Source organism: Pecten maximus, chromosome 13, assembly GCF_902652985.1.
Source record: "Pecten maximus chromosome 13, xPecMax1.1, whole genome shotgun sequence".
Classification (NCBI taxonomy): Eukaryota; Metazoa; Mollusca; class Bivalvia; order Pectinida; family Pectinidae; genus Pecten; species Pecten maximus.
In genome coordinates, this window is record NC_047027.1 from 17,892,024 (window position 1) to 17,917,055 (window position 25,032).

The 25,032-nt window shown below is 37.3% G+C and overlaps 1 protein-coding gene across 1 annotated transcript in view; it reads left to right on the forward strand.

Annotated features, from left to right (window-relative positions):
- LOC117340511 overlaps positions 1-15,491 on the forward strand; it is a 35,266-nt gene extending 19,775 nt beyond the window's left edge. The window contains exons 2-4 of the mRNA XM_033902270.1: positions 13,265-13,623; positions 13,895-14,908; positions 15,361-15,491. Coding sequence (XP_033758161.1) covers positions 13,265-13,623; positions 13,895-14,908; positions 15,361-15,491 — 1,504 coding nt within the window. The remainder of the gene's footprint in view (positions 1-13,264; positions 13,624-13,894; positions 14,909-15,360) is intronic.
- The last annotated feature ends 9,541 nt before the right edge of the window (positions 15,492-25,032 follow it).

Genomic DNA, 25,032 nt, shown 5'->3' on the forward strand with positions numbered 1-25,032 from the left:
GGAGCTGATATTTGGCCTGTAGCATGCTGGGGTGAAGGGCTACCAAGTTTGTTCAAATGAATGACCTTGACCTTCATTCAAGGTCACAGGAGTCAAAAAGGCTAAAATCTTTAAACGACTTCTTCTCAATAACCAACAGACCCAGAGACCTAATATTTGGCCTGCAGCATGCTAGGGTGAAGGGCTCCCAAGTTTGTTCAAATGAATGAATTTGACCTTCATTCAAGGTCACAGGAGTCAAAAAGGCTGAAATCTTTAAACGACTTCTTCTCAATAACCAAGAGGCCCAGGGAGCTGATAATGGGTCTGTAGCATGCTGGGGTAAAGGGCTACCAAGTTTGTTCAAATGAATGACCTTGATCTTTATTCAAGGTCACAGGAGTCAAAAAGGCTAAAATCTTTAAACGAATTCTTCTCAATAACCAACAGTCCCAGGGAGTTTATATTGGGTCTGTAGCATGCTGCAGTAAAGGGTTACCAAGTTTGTTCAATTGAATGACCTTGACCTTCATTCAAGGTCACAGCGGTCAAAAAGGCTAAAAATTTTAACAACTTCTTCTCAATTACCAACAGTCCCAGAGACCTAATATTTGGCCTGTAGCATGCTGGGGTGAAGGGCTCGCAAGTTTGTTCAAATGAATGACCTTGATCTTCATTCAAGGTCACAGAAGTCAAAAAGGCTAAAATCTTTAAACGACTTCTTCTCAATAACCAAGAGTCCCAGGGAGTTGATATTAGGTCTGTAGCATGCTTGGGTAAAGGGCTACCAAGTTTGTTGAAATGAATGACCTTGACCTTCATTCAAGGTCACAGGAGTCAAAAAGGCTAAAATCTTTAAACGACTTCTCAATAACCAACAGACCCAGAGACCTAATATTTGGCCTGCAGCATGCTAGGGTGAAGGGCTCCCAAGTTTGTTCAAATGAATGAATTTGACCTTCATTCAAGGTCACAGGAGTCAAAAAGGCTAAAATCTTTAAATGACTTCTTCTCAATAACCAAGAGGCCCAGGGAGTTGATATTGGGTCTGTAGCATGCTGGGGTAAAGGGCTACCAAGTGTGTTGAAATGAATGACCTTGACCTTCATTCAAGGTCACAGGAGTCAAAAAGGCTAAAATCTTTAAACGACTTCTTCTCAATAACCAACAGACCCAGAGACCTAATATTTGGCCTGCAGCATGCTAGGGTGAAGGGCTCCCAAGTTTGTTCAAATGAATGAATTTGACCTTCATTCAAGGTCACAGGAGTCAAAAAGGCTAAAATCTTTAAATGACTTCTTCTCAATAACCAAGAGGCCCAGGGAGTTGATATTGGGTCTGTAGCATGCTGGGGTAAAGGGCTACCAAGTGTGTTGAAATGAATGACCTTGACCTTCATTCAAGGTCACAGGAGTCAAAAAGGCTAAAATCTTTAAACAACTTCTTCTCAATAACCAAGAGTCCCAGAGAACTAATATTTGGCCTGTAGCATGCTGGGGTGAAGGGCTCCCAAGTTTGTTCAAATGAATGACCTTGATCTTCATTCAAGGTCACAGGAGTCAAAAAGGCTGAAATCTTTAAACGACTTCTTCTCAATAACCAAGAGGCCCAGGGAGTTGATAATGGGTCTGTAGCATGCTGGGGTAAAGGGCTACCAAGTTTGTTCAAATGAATGACCTTGATCTTTATTCAAGGTCACAGGAGTCAAAAAGGCTAAAATCTTTAAACGAATTCTTCTCAATAACCAACAGTCCCAGGGAGTTGATATTGGGTCTGTAGCATGCTGAGGTGAAGGGCTACCTAGTTTGTTCAAATGAATGACCTTGACCTTCATTCAATGTCACAGGGACCAAACAGGCTAAAATTTTTAAACGACTTCTTCTCAATAACCAAGAGTCCCAGGGAGTTGACATTGGGTTTGTAGCATGCTGCGGTAAAGGGCTACCAAATTTGTTCAAATGAATGACTTTGACCTTCATTCAAGGTCACAGGAGTCAAAAAGGCTAAAAAATTTAAACGACTTCTTCTCAATAACCAACAGTCCCAGAGACCTAATATTTGGCCTGTAGCATGCTGGGGTGAAGGGCTCCCAAGTTTGTTCAAATGAATGACCTTGACCTTCATTCAAGGTCACTGGAGTCAAAAAGGCTAACATTTTAAAACGACTTCTTCTCAATAACCAAGAGTCCCAGGGAGTTTATATTGGGTCTGTAGCATGCTGCAGTAAAGGGTTACCAAGTTTGTTCAATTGAATGACCTTGACCTTCATTCAAGGTCACAGCGGTCAAAAAGGCTAAAAATTTTAACAACTTCTTCTCAATTACCAACAGTCCCAGAGACCTAATATTTGGCCTGTAGCATGCTGGGGTGAAGGGCTCGCAAGTTTGTTCAAATGAATGACCTTGATCTTCATTCAAGGTCACAGAAGTCAAAAAGGCTAAAATCTTTAAACGACTTCTTCTCAATAACCAAGAGTCCCAGGGAGTTGATATTAGGTCTGTAGCATGCTTGGGTAAAGGGCTACCAAGTTTGTTGAAATGAATGACCTTGACCTTCATTCAAGGTCACAGGAGTCAAAAAGGCTAAAATCTTGAAACGACTTCTTCTCAATAACCAAGAGTCCCATGGAGTTAATATTGGGTCTGTAGCATGCTGGGGTAAAGGGCTACCAAGTTTGTTCAAATGAATGACCCTGACTTGCATTCAAGGTCACGTCGATCAAGTATGCTTAAATCTTTGAATGACTTTTAGTGAAAAGCCAAAATGCAGAGAGACATTATTATATTGGTCCTGTAGCATGCTTTCAAATAACTGCAGGATCCATATATGAAAAGATCACTGCATTGCAGGTGAGCGATTTGGGCCCATTGGTTCATCAATTAAACTAGTAAGGTTGTATTTAACTTACAGTCTACTTAGATGATGGTTACCAGTAATGTTCAGCATATCTACATTTATGTCACCTGTTATTATAATGTCCATAGCAGTATCACAGGCATTATCTAGAGCATGGTCATGCTTATTCCAGTATTCTACATTTGATTTGGTCTATATATACAGCCTAACAATATCTTTTTATCAATAAGTACTTCAATCCAAATCAATATCTGTTAGTTAAATAAGTAGAAATTATATCTACTAGTATATACTCAAAACTCCCCGACTTTATATTCAGACAGCGAATGCATTCACATAACTCGTCGGCTTTATTGTCCCAGATCTAGTTTGACCACCGATGTCTTATGTATTCCCTGCCCTGCAGGTAGGGCGTAAGAATTGTACCTGCTGCCCCCGTTGCATGATCGTAAGAGGCGACTAAACATGGGATCTTATCTTTTCTCTTCTTTCTCAACAACTTTCTTCTTCCTAATGTCTCCCTTGACAATGCCTCACTTTTAGCCTTTAGTTGAGCGAAGGCTTTGGGTTCTGTCCCCTGGCCGAGACATACCAGAGTCTTTAAAAATGGTAGTTGCTGCTCCTGCTTAGCGCTCAGCAAATAAGGAGTGGAACGACTGGTTCGCCCGTTGTCAGTATAATGTGACCGGGTGGGATGTGCTGCTGGGTGTCTTCGGCAGTATGCTTCAGTGAGGTAGCACTCTAAATCGGCAAAAGATCCGGCCTATCACAAGGAGACTTAACACAAACATACCACAGCCTCCCAGGGCACACATACGCACTCATCACACGCATACATTTCGCACGCACGTGAGGCCGTCCTTAAATGACCATAGCTGTTAATAGGACGTTAAACAAAATAAACCAAACTAAACCAAACGTCGGGTTTTGATTACATTGAAATTATGAATTTTTAAATAGCTGTTTAACACCTCTTCTGAAAGTATCCATTCTAGGTATGTATACCAGTAAAAGTCCTTTATTACTACTTTTAAGATAGTTATTCAGCCACACAATATACAAATCTGTTAAATAATTAGATTCTACACCAATGCCAAACCACAGAGTATATTTCACTCTGGTAGGTAGCTAGCTTCAAAGTTTTGGCCTTTAGTTGAGCGTTCACCGCTGTGAGGAAGGTTCTGGGTTCTGTCCCCTAGCCGAGACATACCGGAGTCTTTAAAAATGGTAGTTGCTACTCCTGCTTGGCCCTCAGGATATTTGGAGTGGAACGACCGGTTTGCCCGTTGTCAGCATAATGTGACCGGGTGGAGTGTGCTGCTGGGAGTCTTCGACAGTATGCTTCAGTAAGGTAGCACTATAAATCGACAAAAGTTCCGGCATATCACAAAGAGACTTTACACGAACATACCGCAGCCTCCCAAAACCCACGTTTGTAATCGCCACACGCATGCATGTCGCTCACACGGAAGGCCGTCATTAAATGACCAAAGCTGTTAATAGGACGTTAAACAAAATAAACCAAACCAAACCAAACCAAACTTATCCTGCTTAGCGTTCATTATTTTCGGATTCGGACATTGTCAGTAAAATATGACTAGAGTCCCTGCATATTATTGAAGTCGGGATCAAGTTTCGCGCTTTCACAAGGGAATCAAACGAATATACCGCAGCCTCCCAAAGCCACGCACACTCCAATCTCATATTCAGCTCTCACATGGGGAGGCCGTCCTAAATATATTTTATATGTAGAAACATCTACCAAGGGACAAAATTTAAAAAGGGATATGATACACGTACCCTTAATATGTGTTCACATTTTATTCTTAGAAATTGTACACTACCACGATGTCGCTTCATCTAAGGCAGGGTTCATGAGATTTAACTTACTCATTTTTGAAGAAAAACATCTACAAATAACCTACATGCGTATAGTTTAATAGCGATATGAAATATCCATGGAAAAAAAACATGTTTACAATAAGGTACTCGGTATATAGTTGAAGCTTTGTTTTTTTTCCATTGCGCAATCTAGTCATCAAAAACATTTAAATCACGGCATTTATAACATGAGCAAGATTAAAGCGTCTGTTACACCTGCTCACATATATAACCGATGGCTGTACCGCATGTGCCTTTAAGAACAACACCATCACGTCGAACTCGAACACAATCCCCATTGCTTCCAAGAATTTCGGTTATCTCTGGTCCATCTGTCCATTTATACGCATGCGCAATAGTGTCCCAAGCAGCGCCCACCCAGCAATCTAGAACAAATTAAACCGATTCATTTATCACGCAACAGGCATTTAAACAGATAATAATGATAAGATAATCATGAAAATATTTAAATGGACTAAAATGAAAGCTTCAGAGCAACTCAACTATCATCTCAAGCTGGTATAAAGGAAACAAGACATGATCATGCCGCAGTTTTCCAAACCAATCACGCAACTCACGACGAATGTATCTCGCGCACGGATGCCATCCTTAAATTACCAAGTGGTTAACTGTTGACAGTTACACTATACAAAGCAAAAGAAACCTCTGGTTGTGCAACGCCTGTGTTTTTTGTTAAGTATTTCATAATCAACCACAAAAGATGTCACACCAGAGTACTACACCAAAGTTTCAAACCAAGGCACCGCACAAAATGCCGGTAGGGCGTAAGAATTGTACCTGATGCCCCAATTTCATGATCGTAGAAGGCGACTTAACTTGGGATCTTATCTTTTCTCTTCTTTCTGAATAACTTTCTTCTTCCTAATGTCTCCCTTGACAATGCCTCACTGTTGACCTTTAGTTGAGCGCTCGCCCCTGTGAGGAAGGCTTTGGGTTCTTTCCTCTGGCCGAGACATACCACACTCTTTAAAAATGGTTGTTGCTACTCCTGCTTAACGCTCGGCATATTTGGAGTTGGACGACTAGTTCGCCCGTTGTCAGTATAATGTGACCGGGTGGGGTATCCTGCTGGATGTCTTCGGCAGTATGCTTCAGTGAGATAGCACTATGAATCGGCAAAAATTCCGGCCTATCACAAGGAGACCTCAAGAACATACCGCAGCCTCCCAAAACACACATACGCACTCACCACGCACATGCATGTCGCACGCACGGGAGGCCGTCCTTAAATGACCCTAGCTGCTAATAGGACATGAAACAAAATAAACCAAACCAAGTATATAACAGTCTGTATAATTATTGATGTCAAATTATATCGATACAATATAAAAAGGTTTGTAAAAAATGATTAGGGTTAATTTTTACAAATCTTTCCTAAGAAGCTAAAATTAAGACGTACTATTGTGCGTATTCCACATTAACACTCCTAGTGCTGCCTGTTTTGTCGTTGTCTCCGCGACAACAAGCCGACCACTAATCGACCTGCATTTATTGACGGCATCCGGCTGACTGGCCGTACTGGGACCGATGAACAGACACAGGCTTGATTCAGCATTGAACGTGTAAGGAGCGCCACAGGTTGTTGCAGGGTCTACAATAAACGCAAATAATTGTGAGTATTTTGATATCTGAGCGGTTGATTCGGGATAGCAACCAACATGTTGAACAGGTCCATACATGTAATTCCGCCTTTTTAATTTCCGTAGTTTCATGTAATAAGCCCAGGAGTCCCCTTTGCATACCTAAACAGAAAGTTTAAGGCTTATTGTAGAGCAATAAAATATTATTTATAAGCATATTCTAGCGTATTGATCTGTATCAAACGTTGATTGACTCAGTACCAGGCAACAATCCAAATAAATACGATATAAAACTAGAAATTGTTGGTTAACAATTTGACGGGCTTTTCACTACTTAGCATTAATGACCTAAAGGCTTGGTATTTTCAAACATAAAAAAACTATTTTAGAACACTTAATAGGTCATCCACATTCTAGTTTTGAATTAATCTGGCATTCGAGATATAACGTTTCAGCAAAGGAGTTGGACGAGGGGATATAACTCGTACAGCTGTATCAAGTTCCTAGGCCTCTTGGTTATTGAGTAGATGCCGTTTGAAGATTTAGCAATGATTGCAATCATAAAAAAATCAAAATGGCGTACAACTTGAACCGGAAGTGCTAAATAAAAACCGAAGGTACCAAAATCATCAGAATGACATACTGCATCGAACTATGTAATAATTTTCAAAAACTGAAAAAGTTCAAAATGTTGTGACCTTTAACCCCATAGCTAACTTATTTATTTGACCTCTGACTTGAAAACTTTTGGTGAGTAAAGGTTAGCGCCAGGCATTATCTACAAATAGCATAAGTACATGACCTCAGTAAAGTGAATGCTTTTTGAGTTTTCGCAATTTTAATTTTTTCAATACATGACGTCATGGCGGCCATATTGAATTTCGGACCGTCCCCATGATAACAAGACTTGGTCAGTATTATCTCATGGTCATTTTGTCATAGTTTGTCGCACTGGTGGAATTTGAGAAGCTTAAAATGTGAGTTTCTGGCATACCCAAAAGAATAGAAATATTCAAAATGGCGTACTGCGACAGCGGCAAATGTTACCGCAAAACTAGACATCAAAATCATCGGAATGACTATAAGACTCATATGTGTATATGTAGGATAGGGATATTCCACCAGAGGGGTCACAAAATGTGGTAAAACCCGAGGCTTGATCTGAATCAAACGTTGATTGACTTAGTACCAGGCAGCAATCCAAATTAATACGATATATAATGATAAACTAGGAAAGCAACTTTCAGAGTTTCCTAAAAATAAAAGCTATTTATATAGAATGTTGCCCAGTTGAAGAAATGACGCAAGTCAGGACATTGCTTTTGCACCATCAATCCTGATTACTTTATTTAATTTCATATTTCACTTGAAAAAATGGCAGACATTGATATAATAGCATTTTAGCTCAAAATTTTCTTAACACAAATCACTTCATGATGCTCGTTTTAAATGTAAATCCGCTGTCACGACACTGGTTCTCATGAAGTATCTTCTTGATGTTTTTGAGAAAGTGACATACTTAGTGTTTTCCTTAGTTTACATGTTTGGTGTCGTGAACACGGTAATAGATGCTTATCAGTCGGGGATACCTGGTCTTGCAATGGTATAGCGGTGAAATCTTGGTGAGACTAACGATTGTTATTATTATCTTTATTTTCTCCAACACAAAACAAACACAGTACCAACATCTTCAGAACATAAACTTATCAATGTACAAGCCCATTGATCAACTAGTAAGGCATTGGAAAATTAATGATGATTAAATTTGATAAAAACGTCCGTCCCTCGTCCGTTAACAATGCTTGTTATCACTATGTCCTAGCAAGTACCAAAGGGATCTTTCTGAAATTTCATATGTAGGTTTCCCTTAATACCTAGTTATGCATATTGTATTTTGGGACCAGTCGGAAAACAACATGGCCGACAGGCAGCCATCCTGGATTTTGAAAATTGACGTTTGTTATCTCTTTCTCTGAAAGAACTGAAAGGATCTTTCTGAATTTATTTAAATGTAGGTTATATTTGATCCCTAGTTATGCATATTGCATTTTTGGACCAGTCGGAAAACAAAATGGCCGACAGACAGCCATCTTGGGTTTTGAAAATTGAAGTATGTTATCGCTATTTCTCCAAAAGCACTGAAGGAATCTTTCTGAAATTTCATATGTAGGTTTCCATTGATTGCCTTCTTATGCATATTGCATTTTGGGACCAATCTGAAAACAACATGGCCGACAGACAGCAATTATTGCTAAATCTCAAATTTCATGTTGGTATCTCTTGTTTGACCCAAGTATGTATCGATTATATCTGTTACAATGACATGCCATAACATCTTAAAGGATTGTATGGTTTTGCATGGTATTAATGACTACTTTGTGTTTGACTTCATTACATATTGAGTTAATGACTTTTCTCGCATATGATCAACCTGGTTAAAAATGTACAGTATAGTATACACAGAAGGGTACGATTTTTAAATGCTCTGTAATATTATCAAGATAATTTTAAATGTACAATTATATAAATTCAACTTATAAAACAGTGTCCAAAGTTGTTGGGGATAGTCCTGTCAGCATTGTCAATCTAAGTCGTAACTACACCTATTTGATCAATAAAATGTACTATATCTATTTCTACCACAATACCCTGTGTTATTCAACTCTCAGACCATCAGTTAATCATTGCAGCTGTTGATTACCAATCTGTTTATACCACACGTGGTATAAACTCTGTACGCATTTTGATTGGCTAACACGGTGAACTTTGACCCAAGCTGCAATTGTTATTCAAAAAAGTATTTTTCATTTTGTGAAACATGCAATCAGTAATTTAAAAGCTATTTATTGATATATATAGAGGTCTATATATACTGGGATAAGGACATTCAATATCATCAGATGTTTATTTTATACAGTTTGTATGTTAAATTTTATTCAATTAGGATATAAATGCCTTTTCTGTCTTTTTGCTTCAAATAACGTTTTACCTATTTTATAAGATTGGAGTATTCTCTTCATAAAACAAAATTAATACTAATCTAATGGAGCTGCCTCTTTGTTAAGCATTGAGATTGTAATATGTAATGTGTTATATTATGTCCATGTTTGTACCATTGTGTATGTTACTGTTTTGGGAGAGGACTTATATAGGCTTTGTCTGCTGTCCAATCCTATTGTCATGTCGTGTCAATAAAATGTTTTGAAATGAAATGAATTGATGGCAATGATGCTGGATTGAGGGGCGTGTCCCAGCTGTAAGTGTTTGTCAGGTGACCGTTAAGGTCATGGGCCTCTTGTTGAGTAACGTTATACTTAACGTTTTGGTTGCCATCCCAACATTTAAGGTTCCCTTTCTCAATAAATCAATCAATTTCACCAAATGAAGTATTGTTTTAGTTCAATTAAAAGGCATAAGTATAAATTGCTATTTTTTGTGTATTATTAAAGGAGTTTCTGTAATATTTACGTTTATATATTTAAATTTACATTGCCAAAATTGTTGTGCAATGTAAGATATTGTACTCAAACTAATATTTGGTTGGTATATAATGATAATTTGATTATGACAACAAAAGTTGCAAAGAGATTTATTTTAAGCCTTGAACTACATTTATCTAGTAATGTTTTTAGTACATGATGTTTGTCTGTGCAGCTCTATCGTTTAATTAATATACAGACTAATTAAATTTATTTAAACAAGACCGTCTGAAACATGTTTTTGTTTGCTGTAATTCCATGTCGTACTTTTTACACGTACTAATGTGTAAAGGCATGTATGTGTGAATCACAACTTGGGGAATTTCATCAGGACTTGAAAAATAAACCGTTTAATGTATGTCATATTCTGTTTTTTCCTATGAAAGGTATTTTTCTGTTAATCTAGTTTTTACATATACACATTAAAATCTGCTCTTGGTTTTTATTTGAAACGCAGATGTATAACTCACCGGGAACTTAGGGCAAAGCAGATGTATAGCTTACTGGGAACTTTTACCTCAGGGCTGAGTCCTGACAGAATTAGCCGAAATGGTACAATTGAAGTCAAAAATTACTAATCATATCACTTGTTTCTTAAAATACGATATTTATGACGTAGAAGTGTTGTGTTAAGGCCGAGTAATGCCATCATCTTTATGAACGCATTTTCCTCAATTTTGTATAATTTTTTACCAAATGAAATAATATGAAATAGAAATGTCAAAGCATTTATTGGATTGTTATAAAATTCAGTAACACATATATGCTATAGTTTGTCAAATATGTATCTAAAATACAGCCTTCACTTACAACTTAATTTACGAAGGAAAGACAGAATGCAAAATTACATTTCAGTGGTAAAATCTACCACTCGTCTATCTAGCAAGATTCCATTTTGGCTTCCCACTGGCTATTCACATGAATAAGTACTAAGAGTCACTAGAGGCCGCTCTTCTTGGCCCTTTGATATTTGGCGCGGGATTGAACCCAAATTGATGACGTCGACTCGTGTTAATGATGTGCTGGATACAAACAACGAAATGGCTGACGCCGATAGGCCCTCTGGTGGTGAAATATTGAGTTCAAAATTGAAATTATATCAAAGGTGAATGATGTTATTTGTGTGATAAACTTAATCCATAAGGTTCTTGTTAACAGGGCATTATTGACTGGGTTTTTTTCGCCACCAGCCAGAGCACTATTCAATTTCTCGAAAATACTATGAAGTGTTCTCTTAACAAGACCATGATAAATAACTAGTTCATTTAAAAACTATTAAACTGATAATCTGAACTGACTTGTTTCTGACATCTCAGAAAATATTAGTTATAGCTAGGAGTACGCTTAATAAAGTTAGGATAAGAACATCTACAAATAAAGTATAAATATAATTATTACTAAATATTTTTTGTGTTTTGATATATTGGACAATAAAGAAAAATCACATTGAAATGATGTAGATTTGTTTGTTTCACCTCTCTAACCCAGTCTGACAGACTTATAGATTCGGTAACTGAGTATGATCCTGTGTTAGGATCGCTGAAGAGATAACTATTCAAAACAGCATCAGACGTGTTTACGTCAAGACTTGTATGAGACAATTTCAGTCAAACAGAAGCGACTAGCACAGATGTCTGAACGGGTCCATGATCTTGGAAAGAAGAAGAAATAAAATATCCTGCAGAGTGGACGCGCTATGAAGTCATTATGGTGTGAGTTTTGGAAGGTCGTATGCATAGCCTAAAGCGAACCTCGCATTAGAGATTGTGATGATGAATGGGATTCGTTATGTGTAACATTTGGTCTCTATTTCAGTGCATATTTACAGGTAAAAATGAAATCGGGGTGGGGGACATCCTAAAACTAATATGAACGAAAAATATGGATTTCTTTATAATGAATCGGTGTTTGACTTTTGCAGTAGAAAGTGATTTTTCCTCGCAGAAATCCACCAGTAGCCCCTCTAAAGGTCTATGATGAAACACTACACGCCAAGTTCGAATGATTAACTAACTTCAAGAATAATTTCCTACAAAGTAGAATTAATAGTGGCAGAAAATATTTCAATCAGGTTAGTTAATGCATTTAATAATCAAATTTAAATAATATTTCTGACGGTAAATCGAACTTAAACATGTAAGACATAAGATATTGATGATACCCAATAGATGATTGGAGCAGCCATTGGAGACAAGCAAATGCTTGTCCGGTAGCCTTTGTCCAGCGGTTGCCTGGATATATATATACAATTTCTCAGAAGAAAGAAAATAAACACTTGAGTAATGCTGCCAGAACCAATTTTAATTAAAAAGCACAAGAAACCGAATTAACCACTCTTTAACATGGAATTGGTATCCCTCATTCGCTAAACAGAAATTTTCTTGACCCCGCTGATACCTAGTGAAAGAAAACTATATAAATTAGTCGATACAACATTCATGAATTTAAAGATATTGTGGTCTGCATTAAAGTACATTAATATATAAATTAACAACTTAGGTGACGGGGAAAATAGGGAATAGTAAGGGGCTTAATCAGGTGATATATTGACGTCCCTCACAGGACTAGGGTAAATCAAGAAGGAATTCATAGTAAGTTTACACAGGATTCACGGGTTTGAGAGGGATGTAATGTTCTGGGTTAAATATTATTGATAGGTGGAATACATAAGACATCGGTGATCAAACTAGATCTGGGACAATAAAGGTAGGGGTTTAATGATACGATTGCAGATATTAAGAGTCTCCATCCAGCCTATCACAAGGAGATTTAACACGAACGTACCGCAACCTCCAAAATAACACGTACGCCCTCACCACACGCATGCATATCGCACGCACGGGAGGCCGTCTTTAAATGACATTAACTGTTAATAGGACGTTAAACAAAATAAACCAAACCAAAAGTATACCAGTACGACATCGTCACTGGTCATCGAAAGCGTGACCATTGGCTTAATGAATGGTAAGGACAAGTGACACGTGTCATCAAAGGTTGTCGACCAAGAGAGAGGGGATTCAAAGTAAAGTTTTCCATTGTCCTGCTGTAAGGACGAAACATTGTATCCCATCAGTTTATGTACTTTGATGACTATGATTGGGATAGTTTCCTTCCTTCTCTCCATAAATAGCTTAAAGATGAGAATCATAAAACCCTCAAAAAACGAATAGGAACCATTTCTTTTCTTAATGTAGGAAAGCAGTTAATTACGAATTTGAAGGTTGGTTATGTGTCAAGTCAATTATGATATACTATATTCATCTAAAATCATACGCTTAGAACAAATTACAATGAATGTATTGAATTCCAATTACCTGATAACAATGACGTTGGTATTGTTGTCTGCGATGTAGTAGCTTGTGATGTAAAAGTAAATGGTGATGTACTAGTTGTTGTCGTAGTACTGGTTGGTGATGTAGTTGTTGATGTTGTTGGTAGTGTAGTTATAGATGTTGTTGTTGTTGTTAGTGATGTAGTTGTTGATGTTGTTGTTGGTGGTGACGTAGTTATAGATGTTGTTGCTAGTGATGTAGTTGTTGATGTTGTTGTTGGTGGTGACGTAGTTATAGATGTTGTTGGTGATGTAGTTGTTGATGCAGTGGTTTGTAATGAAATTGTAGATGTAGTTGGCGATGAAGTCGCCGATATAGTAGTTGATGCAGTTGTTGGATTTGATGTAAGTGTTGATGTAGTAGTTGTCGACGTGGTCGTTGATGTAGTTGTGGATGATACGGTAGAAGTTATTGATGTAGCAGTTGATTGTGAAGTTGTAGTACTTGCTGCTGATGTAGTAGTACCCGTTGAAGATGTTGTAACAGCAGTTTTCGGTGAGGTACTAGTGAATGTTGATTCAGCAGTAGTTGACCACAACGTCGTAGAACTTTGTAATTCTTGGGTCGTTTGAAATTCCGAGGAAGATTGTGTCTCTGTAGAAGTCGATAGATTATATTTGTGAACATTATAATTTTCCACTAAATCAAGACATGATCGTTAGTTATCCTTGACCTAGATTTACCAGATACATGTCATTGAAATAAAATCGAAAGAAAGTAGTTGAACTCTACTGTAATGATTTTCTAACATTACCTGTGGTTGAAGAAGATGGTGCAGTAGTCGTAGTGGGTGATGTAGTCGTACTTGTTGATGAACTCGAAGTTGGTGAAGTAGTCGAAGTTAATGGTGAAGTCGTAGTTGGCGTAGTAGTTGTAGTCGTAGTCGGTGTGGTAGTGGTGGTCGGTGTGGTAGTGGTGGTCGGTGTAGTAGTCGTAATCGGTGTGGTAGTGGTAGTCGGTGTGGTAGTGGTAGTCGGTGTGGAAGTCGTGGTCGGTGTGGTGGTCGTAGTCGGTGTGGTAGTCGTTGTCGGTGTGGTAGTCGTGGTAGTCATTGTCGGTGTGGTAGTCGTAGTTGGTGTGGTGGTCGTTGTCGGTGTGGTAGTCGTGGTCGGTGTGGTAGTCGTAGTCGGTGTGGTAGTCGTAGTCGGTGCGGTGGTCGTAGTTGGTGTGGTGGTCGTAGTCGGTGTGGTTGTTGTGGTCGGTGTGGTAGTCGTTGTCGGTGTGGTAGTCGTGGTCGGTGTGGTAGTCGTGGTCGGTGTGGCAGTCATTGTCGGTGTGGTAGTCGTAGTCGGTGTGGTAGTGGTGGTCGGTGTGGTTGTCGTAGTCGGTGTGGTTGTCGTGGTCGGTGTGGTTGTCGTAGTCGGTGTGGTTGTCGTGGTCGGTGTGGTTGTCGTAGTCGGTGTGGTTGTCGTGGTCGGTGTGGTTGTCGTTGTCGGTGTGGTTGTCGTGGTCGGTGTGGTAGTCGTTGTCGGTGTGGTAGTCGTGGTCGGTGTAGTAGTCATTGTCGGTGTGGTAGTCGTGGTCGGTGTAGTAGTCGTTGTCGTGGTCGGTGTGGTTGTCATGGTTGGTGTGGTAGTCGTAGTCGGTGTGGTAGTCGTTGTCGCAGTTGTTGTAGTAGATGTAGTCGATGCCGTAGAAGTTGTTGATGATTCAGTCGTAGTTTGCGGAGTTGACGTAGTTGCAATAGTTTGCGATGCAGTAGAAGATAACGATGTGATAGGTGTTGATGTTGCAAATGTAGGATCTCCTATAAATCGAGAAAAATACATTGATGTACAAAGTACCCAAGTTACTATTGTTATCAAAAATACTAGGTTTGTTTGTACAAATTCTATATGGTATCTTTATCTTTTATTGATAATCAGGACAAACTGTTTTGGTTTTTTTTTTTTTACATATTTCATGATACGGGCGATTTTGCAATACTGTTCGGGATACCTCACTAATTGAAAAACATGTGTAAAGAAATTGATAAAATCATCATTTTTATACAAATCGCATGGGCAGTTTATGATGACGCGATTGATAGGATCAATATTCCTTACATGTTGTTACTATTTTGATTTTGATTGAAAGTCAAACAAAAGCGTGTTCCGTCGACGGGATATCCCGGCTGTTCCGTGGACAGGTATATATCGGCCGTTCAATGAACAGGGATATAGTGGCTGTTCCATAGACAGCTATATATCGGCTGTTCCGTGGACAGTAATATATATGCTGTTCCTTGGACAGCTTTTTATCGGCTGTTCCGTGGACAGGAATATCTCAGCTGGTCCGTAGACAGGGATAGTTCAACTCGATGTAAGCCTCATGCTGCCCAGTTTAACTCTTGTACTCGGATTGAAGTTCTCCTGTCTACGTGACAGACCCATGTTAGATTCTTGTTAACGTATTGTTCTATACGAAAACTTCTCGATTATGCTATTTCTATTGAACCCGATCTTACTCTACTGCAGGGCTGTGCGATGTAATAATATTAAGGCAAGTGTGTACTGTAGATAATAAGCCACTTAAACGTCGAATTATTTCATAAAATTGCATAACAAAAAGGTTCGATATACACACATATATATAAGAATTATTTCATAAAATTCCATAATCCAAACTTTTGAAGAAAAAAAAAGATCACTCACGCATACAAATTGTACTTCCATTGTGCAGCATCACACAGGTACTAAATCCGGGACAAGTCTCTTTGTGACAGCCATGTACCTAAAAAGAAAAAAATGGAAAACTGTAAATTATCTATCAAAAGAATATAAATTAGTTAATTAAAAAAGTTGCTTCAGAATGGTATCCTAAAATATTAACATATGTAAATTAACACACGTTTATAACAAAGATACTTTGTACTTGTATTTTTCTTCGTCTTTGGTATTTAGGTTTAAAATCTTTCCAACTATATTGGTGGTTGTTGTCTTGGTCATTTTCATGATGAATTCCGTTTCTCTTTGAGAGAAAGGTTGGGTTTCAAAATTGCCTAAGAAGCAAATAAGATACCTTGTATGTGCTATTTGAATTCTTTGTAGTCCTACATTTAAAACACATGCCTCTAATTCCAATAGCGCTATGTTTGTGCCAAAAATGGAGAGAAAGAAAAGAGGTATGGTTTTCGTAAAAGAAATGCTACAATATCAGGTCTTCATTTTTTATGTAAAAACTAAACAGGGGGCATGCTGATTATAACATGTCATATATCATAGATGCAAATCAAGAAGTTACAACTTTTAATCCTTTTCAGATTTTCTGATGAAGCCAGGTGCCAGTGATATTTGGTATGTGCTACATTATATTGTTCGAAGGTATTCAATGTCTAACTTTCGAAAGTCACAGTATGCCATGTCTAACTTTCGAAAGTCACAATCATCCGCAGTTGCATCTAGTTTGACTAAAAGTGACTTGGCCCTTCTGGTAAGTTCTGGCTAATTTTTGACATATATGGGTCATCGGATTCCATTGAGACATTATGTTACTATTCTAACGAGGGCCTCAATGACATCAATGAGATTGTTTGAGGGAAGTTGTATTTTGAAAAGAAAAACAGCCATTGCTTGAATCGTGTGCGATATGACTCCAATTTACCATTTAGTTATGGATCTATCAAGGTTAGCTTGTAGGTCGTCATTTTGAGTCTGCTCAGGGTTTAGATCAGACGGCATATAGTCAAACCACTTGATTCCAAATCTGGCAAACGATGCCTTAACCCTTGATCAACAACGACATTTTCATCCAGGAGAGACAAGTATGAAAGTCGCCCGCTTGCCAATAAAAAATGCTTTGGAGAACATTGTGTTGTGCTCTAGAATGTTTTCTCTTGTAAGATGGTTTTTCACGTCCAAGTAACAACGGAACAATAGATCTGTCTAATGCTTTTACTATGGTATATGTTTTCGATATACCGGAAACTGACACGTTAAAAAGGGTTAAACACTGTTAAAAAGCAATGTCAAAGAACAAAAATGAGATATTATATATCGTATTTAACATCCTAATCATAATAAACAGCGAGTGTCATTTAATTAAGTGGCATCTAAACAGCAAATCCAGTCAAACAGTGATATTTTTCAAGCGTATAAATTGTTACTATGGTGCAATTTAACATAAATAACTTTATGAACTTTTCGTATGTATTATGGCAAACCTTAAGACTTGCTGTTGACATGTAATTTGTTCAGTTATTTGTAAATTTCAACGAAACATGCGAAAAATGCATGTTTCAGGGGGACATAAATTAGCTCATTTGTATCGCATATATTGCACAAACTAGCAATGTCGTTTTGCTCACAAATGTCTAAAGCACAACTGCCCTGCAGGTAGGGCGTAAGAATTGTACCTGTTGCCCCCATTGCATGATCGTAGGAAGCGCCTAAATTTGGGATCTTATCTTTTCTCTTCTTTCTTAACAACTTTCTTCTTCCTAATGTCTCCCTTGACATTGCCTCACTTTTGGCCTTTTAGTTGAGCGTTCGCCCCTGTGAGGAAGGCTTTAGGTTCTGTCCCCTAGCCGAGACATACCAGAGTCTTTACAAATGGTAGTTGCTACTCCTGCTTAGCGCTCAGCATATTTGGAGTTGGACGACTGGTTCGCCCGTTGTCAGTATAATGTGACCGGGTGGGATGTCCTGCTGGGTGTCTTCGGTGGTATGCTTCAGTGAGGTAGCACTATAAATCGGCAAAAGTTCCGGCCTATCACAAGGATACTTAACACGAACGTACCGCAGCCTCCAAAACACGCATACGCACTCGTCGCACGCACGGGAGGCCGTCCTTAAATGACCTTAGCTGTTAATAGGACGTTAAACAAAATAAACCTAAACCTAAACTATCTAAAGCACAAAATAGGAGAATTGGTTTGACCAGATTTGACTTTATCATATGTATAAACACTGTTTTTATTTTGACCTTGAAATGCAAATGGCAGTCGTGAATAATATACAATTATGGCATATTTGGAAGCATTTCAATCATCAAAAATGCTCTTATTAGACACTATATACAACTCTAGACATGGCAAGAAGACTGTTTTTAGAAAAAAAAGTCCTTCTTAGTATGATCGGATCTCTTAAACGTATGGTATAGGAGCATTTTTATCAATTGAAATACTTCCCTATATGCCATATTTGTGTAATATTATTCAAAGCAACTATTTGCATTTCAAGGTCAAAACAAACGTTGAAACGTACATAAAGTATAATCCGGTAAAACAAATGCTCCTACCCTGTGTTATAGACACCTGCTAGTATAACAGCTGGGCTATTTTTCAGGTGTGGTCATTTGCGTGACTAACAATGGTAAGCGTCTTCTGTTTCACGACCGACACTCGCCATACAAATCTAGGTTAAATGAGGTTTAAGGCATATTCTCAAAATACAGTTACCATATGGCGGTTGCAACGGAACCACCTGGCATTTAACCAAGTACAGGTCACACTTAACATCACACAATAAATTAATCCCGAATTGGATCATGATGTCGAAAAAATATATGAGCGGTTTCTTTGAACTAATTGTGCAATAATTTATACATGCCACTTGATTTCGTGTGTAATTCTGACATTTCGGATTGACCATCTGATTTCCTGATAACATTTAGCATAATAACCTTCCAATAGATTTTTTAGTCCAAACCTACCGAAAAACATTCATAGTACCCAAGGTATAGACATATATCTAATTAACACCAAATTGAAAACAGTTAAGTGTATTAACAGCGCCCTATATGATTGAAAGTTACGTACATAACATGAGGCGAAGCACGGTAGATTTCATCGGGACACTTAATCATTTATTCTGTTCAAATATAAAAATCTCTGTAACTTGTTAAGTTGTGTATATGTCAATAAATTGTTTTAAATTTAGCTGCTGGTTTTCATCTTTCTGTTATTATCACAGAACAGTATGTAACTTTTGAATGATGTAAACAATGTAACGTATTAGCTTTTGGAGAGTGGTAATACTGTAAACGTGGTTATTTTCGCGGGGGAGGGGTGGGTTTGATTTCGATATGTAAACTTTAAGCGTGAATCGTTTCCGCGATCGATATACACTATAAATCGGCAAAAGGTCCGGCCTATCACAAGGAGACTTAACATGAACATACCGCAGCCTCCCAAAACAAACATACAAATTCACCACACGCATGCATGTCGCACGCACGGGAGGCCGTCCTTGAATGACCTTAGCTGTTAATAGGACGCTAAACAAAATAAAACTAAACAAACCAAACACCTTTGTAATTCGAGGCAAATTGATATCAATATAATACGAGTTTACAATAGTGTAACGTATTAGCTTTTAGAGGGTGGTAATAGTGTAAAGTATTAAACTTTTGGAGGATAGTAATAGTGTAAAGTATGTAACTTTTGGAGTGTGGTAATAGTGTAAAGTATTAAACTTTTAGAGGGTGGTAATAGTGTAAAGTATGTATCTTTTGGAGAGTGGTAATAGTGTAAAGTATGTAACTTTTGGAGGGTGGTAATAGTGTAAAGTATTGGCTTTTAGAGGGTGGTAATAGTGTAAAGTATGTAACTTTTGGAGGGTGGTAATAGTGTAAAGTATGTAACTTTTGGAGGGTGGTAATAATGTAAAGTATGTAACTTTTGGAGGGTGGTTATAGTGTAAAGTATGTAACTTTTGGAGGGTGGTTATAGTGTAAAGTATGTAACTTTTGGAGGGTGGTTATAGTGTAAAGTATGTAACTTTTGGAGGGTGGTAATAGTGTAAAGTATGTAACTTTTGGAGGGTGGTAATAGTGTAAAGTATGTAACTTTTGGAGGGTGGTTATAGTGTAAAGTATGTAACTTTTGGAGGGTGGTAATAGTGTAAAGTAGGTAACTGTTGGAGGGTGGTGATAGTGTAAAGTATGTAACTTTTGGTAGGTGGTATAAGAGTAAAGTAGGTAACTTTTGGTAGGTGGTATAAGAGTAAAGTAGGTAACTTTTGGTAGGTGGTATAAGAGTAAAGTAGGTAACTTTTGGTAGGTGGTATAAGAGTAAAGTAGGTAACTTTTGGAGGGTGGTAATAGAGTAAAGTAGGTAGTTTTTGGAGGATGGTAACAGTGTAAAGCAACGTTTGGAATCGTAAAAAAATATAAAATAGCTTGTTCTTATTTTCATCAATCATAATTACACCTTGTCGACGATGATACATATTTAAAAATAGAATGTTTGTGAGGCTTGGAAATTAAATGCTTAAATGCTATGTGTGGATGAGAAATACTTTTCGTGAAAACTTTCTCTATGAACAGTTAATGCGTTGTTTGATTGATCTACAATTTTAGAACGGATAAATTTAAACTGTCGATCTGTATCCTTTTGACGTCATTTGATATACATGGTTAAATGTATTTGCGAACTAAAATTTTAACTGAAAATTATTCCCAATTGTTTACTGGCGTATTGACGGAATAGAATACTCAAAATGTATTGTAAAAACAACTATCTGTAAAATAGCAAAACATGTATATCTAAAATTAGCGCTAAAATTGTAAGATTTAGACCTGAATATATATATGATACGGCTCCAAATTTTTGCTACCTGATTTCATAGGTTATTACATATAAATCAAAATTTCATGCAAAGCAACATCTTGAAATATTTTAAATGATTTTGTTATGATTCAAAGGGTACCTTTCAAGTCAACGGAGATAAAAGTACTTGTGATAATGGTTTTAAAGTATTATATAATTAATTACCTGTACATTTGTTGTGATGTTCATATCCTTAAATATAATCCCTTCATCACTGGTGAGCATTCTTCTATCGTTAACGGTTTCCGTATTCAGAGCACAATTCATGACATTTTTGTCGTAGTTTACACTCATGCATTCCTGTCGTTTTTGGCATTCTGCCAAACATTGTTGAAAGCCAAGAATCGGCATATTCTTATACGTATAGCCGTGAAGCGACATTCCGTCGACTGTCCGGTCGTATATAGTTTTACAAACGTGTCCATCACATATCAAAACTGCAATAGAGAATAGGAGAGTTTATATATTGTTATTAGTGTAGCACAACACCTTATGAAGCATATAATGGTATTTCAATTTAAAATCATTATCAAATAAGTATTATTAGCTTTATCAATAAGCAATTATCAGTTGAACGGATGCAAAATTACGCACTCACCACACGCATGCATGTCGCACGCACGGGAGGCCGTCTTTAAATGACTATAGCTGTTAATAGGACGTTAAACCAATCAAACCAAACCAAACCAAGGATGCAAAATTATTTACAATAAATATATATATAAACGTGGCAAATCGCAAAAAGCATATGCCTATTTATTTCCCTGCACGTCGAAACAGCCGAGAAAATGCAGAATGTGTGATTTTCAGCGAAAGATGATCAGCTACAGTTTGAATAAGATAAATACGTTCAATACGAAAAGGACTATATTTTCTACTTTTACATTATTTCTTTTATTTCTGTCTACATAACAAGTATGTAATATCTACGTTAGTTACTTTTCAATCGTATCTATGGAATACTGTTGTTCATGAGTATCATTTTTCTCTATCTTAGTTCTGTATATACACATATATTTCCTTCTATCTATTTCAAATTGATTACTTGTAAAAACAAAACATATATGAAACATTTCCTGATAAAGTACTCTTCCTTTCCCTGACCTCTATTTACGATAGCCACACGTTGGGCCCCTTACATCACCATTTACGATAGCCACACGTTGGGCCCCTTACATCACTGTTAAGTCCTAAAAGTATTATCCATTTACATGATGTTGTTTTATTTTCATTATTGCAATTCAGCTGTATTACATTTATGATAGTTTATTTCTCAATTGTTAATTTTAGACGATATCGACCAATGATCGAAACATTAACGTTTCTAAAGATGAAGGTTGATGAAGACAATGGGAAAAGAATATAGTGAGCATCTCATTTAGAAACATCGTATTCCCATATGCGATATAGACAGTCGTCTTCAATACTTGTTGATATGCCTAGTTGTCACAATCGTAGATATCATTTTGAGAGTTTTACTTACCCCGGAATCGATCTATATATAAATAACGCATGTCGTCGATACAACCGAAGAGGACGCTTCCCACTCGGGAGAGCCTGGTCAAATTTTCTTTATAATTTTCATTTATCTCCATGGAAATCTATATTTTTGTTCGTGCTTGCCCTATCGATATTGAACTATAAAACATTTCGTTATTATGTCGGTAGCATTCAATTGTTTCAGTTCTATATGGTTTAAATGTTTTGCTTTATTACATTCATACTTTAAGACATTGTTAAATTATGTTTCAGTTGTACAACCGACTCTACGGTACTGAGATAATGTCGTAACCTCATTAGCAGTATTGGAAAGTGCTCCTTCTTACTGGCCCTCTCTGCCAAAATAAAAGTGATTCGAAACCCTATGTCACGGAAACATAAAGCTTAAATCTAAGCATGTGCAAGTATTTGGATGAAGAGCGGTCAAAGGAAGATGAACATTTGATGGTGCGAAGCTTAGATTTTCTAGACGGTAGCTTTATAGCGGCTTAATCTGAATTTCCTGATCAAATTAAGCATCCTGTCGAGTGTGTCAAACTAGTGCTGCAGAGTTGTATTGATGATATTGATGGGGTTTTTTTTCAAAATAAAATGAATGCATGTCAGTTGGTACGACAAAAACTTATTCAAAATCTTCCGAAATCGTAGCGAAACAATGTAACAGTCATAAAACAATTTTATCAAATAGAATAACTGCGATTCAGTTGATAAAACAAACGATTCTTACATTCAGCAACCGTAAAACTTCTACAATGTTACAGTTTCGAAACAATTTTATCAAAATAAAATAAATACAATTCAAATGACATGACAAACGATACTTACTACATTCAGCTATACAGAGGAGCATTTGTGCAGAGTAACTTCTCGCAGTCATCTTTGCCCAAATAAGAAACCCGTCTTCCTTTCGAAAGCTAAGTAGATGAGATTCTGATAATGCAGTCTTGTTTTGTAAGCTATGTTACTCGGGAGATGTATCGATTTTTTTTCAGTCTGTCGTTTTAAAAACGCACAAGACAAAATCAATATGTCATAATATACCTCAGGAAATTAAGATTATTGGATGTCGGTTCGTACCGGTGAAGTAAAAAAGAACATTATTTTTATATTGTTATGACAAATATACCATTAGCTATTATTTGTTATTCCTCGTTGTCAGTATAATGTGACCGGGTGGGGTGTGCTGCTAGCATGCTTCAGTGAGGTAGCACTATAAATCGGCAAAAGTTCCGGCCTATCACAAGGAGACTCAACATGAACATACCGCAGCCTCCCAAAACACACATACGCACGCGCCACACGCATGCATGTCGCACGCACGGGAGGCCGTCCTTAAATGACCTTAGCTGTTAATAGGACGTTAAACAAAATAAACCAAACCAAACCAAATCCTCAAGGATGTCCATGTTAATCCATATTTTTGTTCTTATATTGCCCCCGATTCATCGATTTTCATTGCATCATCATGTCGATTTTTCTTCTTGTTGATTGCTAAAATACCTCCGTTGTCTTTTCGTGGTTTTTTTTTCTCATCTACATTGGTTTTAAGTTTAACCTTGAATAATTCAATTTCAATTTCTTTATTAACTGTGGGCCATATTGCCCATTAGTACATCTTATACACAATCGTAATATACGTGAAATGAATAATTATTCGGAAGGGCGTTGACGTTGTTATAATTTGTGCCGGACCTACTGTTTCTGACAAATAATATCTTATGACGCATTTTGTGCATTTGATTATATACACCGATTGCATAATATCGATTAAGGAGATTAATTAAGGATATGTTTGAGAGATTAAAAAAATAACATTACATTAATCTAAGTGACGAATCCAAATACCATATCGGATATCAATAATATATTGTGAATCCTCCGTATAAGATCGAATAATCTAGAATTTTAATCCAGAGTTAATCGTCATGAAAGGTTAGTTATTGACTACCTAGGTATTTCTGCCAGGGACTTGTGATATAACTTCTCTTTTTAACTTCAACATGACTATTGTCGATAATTAATTAGAGTAATTGGTCTGCTCGTGTATATGTCTTATTTGAAGTCTCGAAAACAAGAAGTAAGCATTATCATGACGACAATGCACACTTCTATTAGATATTTTCCGTATTGATTTTATTACGACCAATATACAAACAATAGATATAAAGAGAAAATAAGCGTAATGAGCGTATATACAAAAAAGTGTGGCAAAGTATGAAGACAAGGGAAAACAAAGTGAGCTTAATTCATCATGAACGTCATAAGAATTCACACACGCCATGTTTTATCAATCTAGTATTAAATTGTACTTAGTCTTTTATATGAAGATATAAAAACTATACCCGTTAAATACGAATGTTCAAAGATTAGTTTCAATCATTTGTTTTTACATTGCAGACCCATAATTCATAAACAACTACTTAAAATTAAAGTGTATTTTCCCGCTCATCCCTTGGGTGGATTACTACCAAATTTGTTGTGCAACTTTCTTGGGGGATGGCAATTATATTTTATATAAATGAGGCTTATGTGACCCCTCGGGCCGGAGGGGCAGGGTCCCAAAAGGGGATCATTGGTAAATTTTTGCTTTAAAATCCTACTCCTCCTTAACCTTTGGGTGGATTACAACCAAAATGGTATGAAACATCACTGAGGGAGGGCGATAATATTGTATATAAATGAGGCTGGTGTGATCCCTGGGGACAGAGGAACGAGGCCCCAAAAGGGGGATTTTGCTGAAATTTTGCATTAAAACGCTACCCCTACTTAATGCCTTAATGGATTACAACCAAATTTGGTTTGAAATATCATAAGGGATGGCAATCATAATTTATATAAACGAGTCAGGTCCGACCCCTGGGGAAAGAATGCCGGGA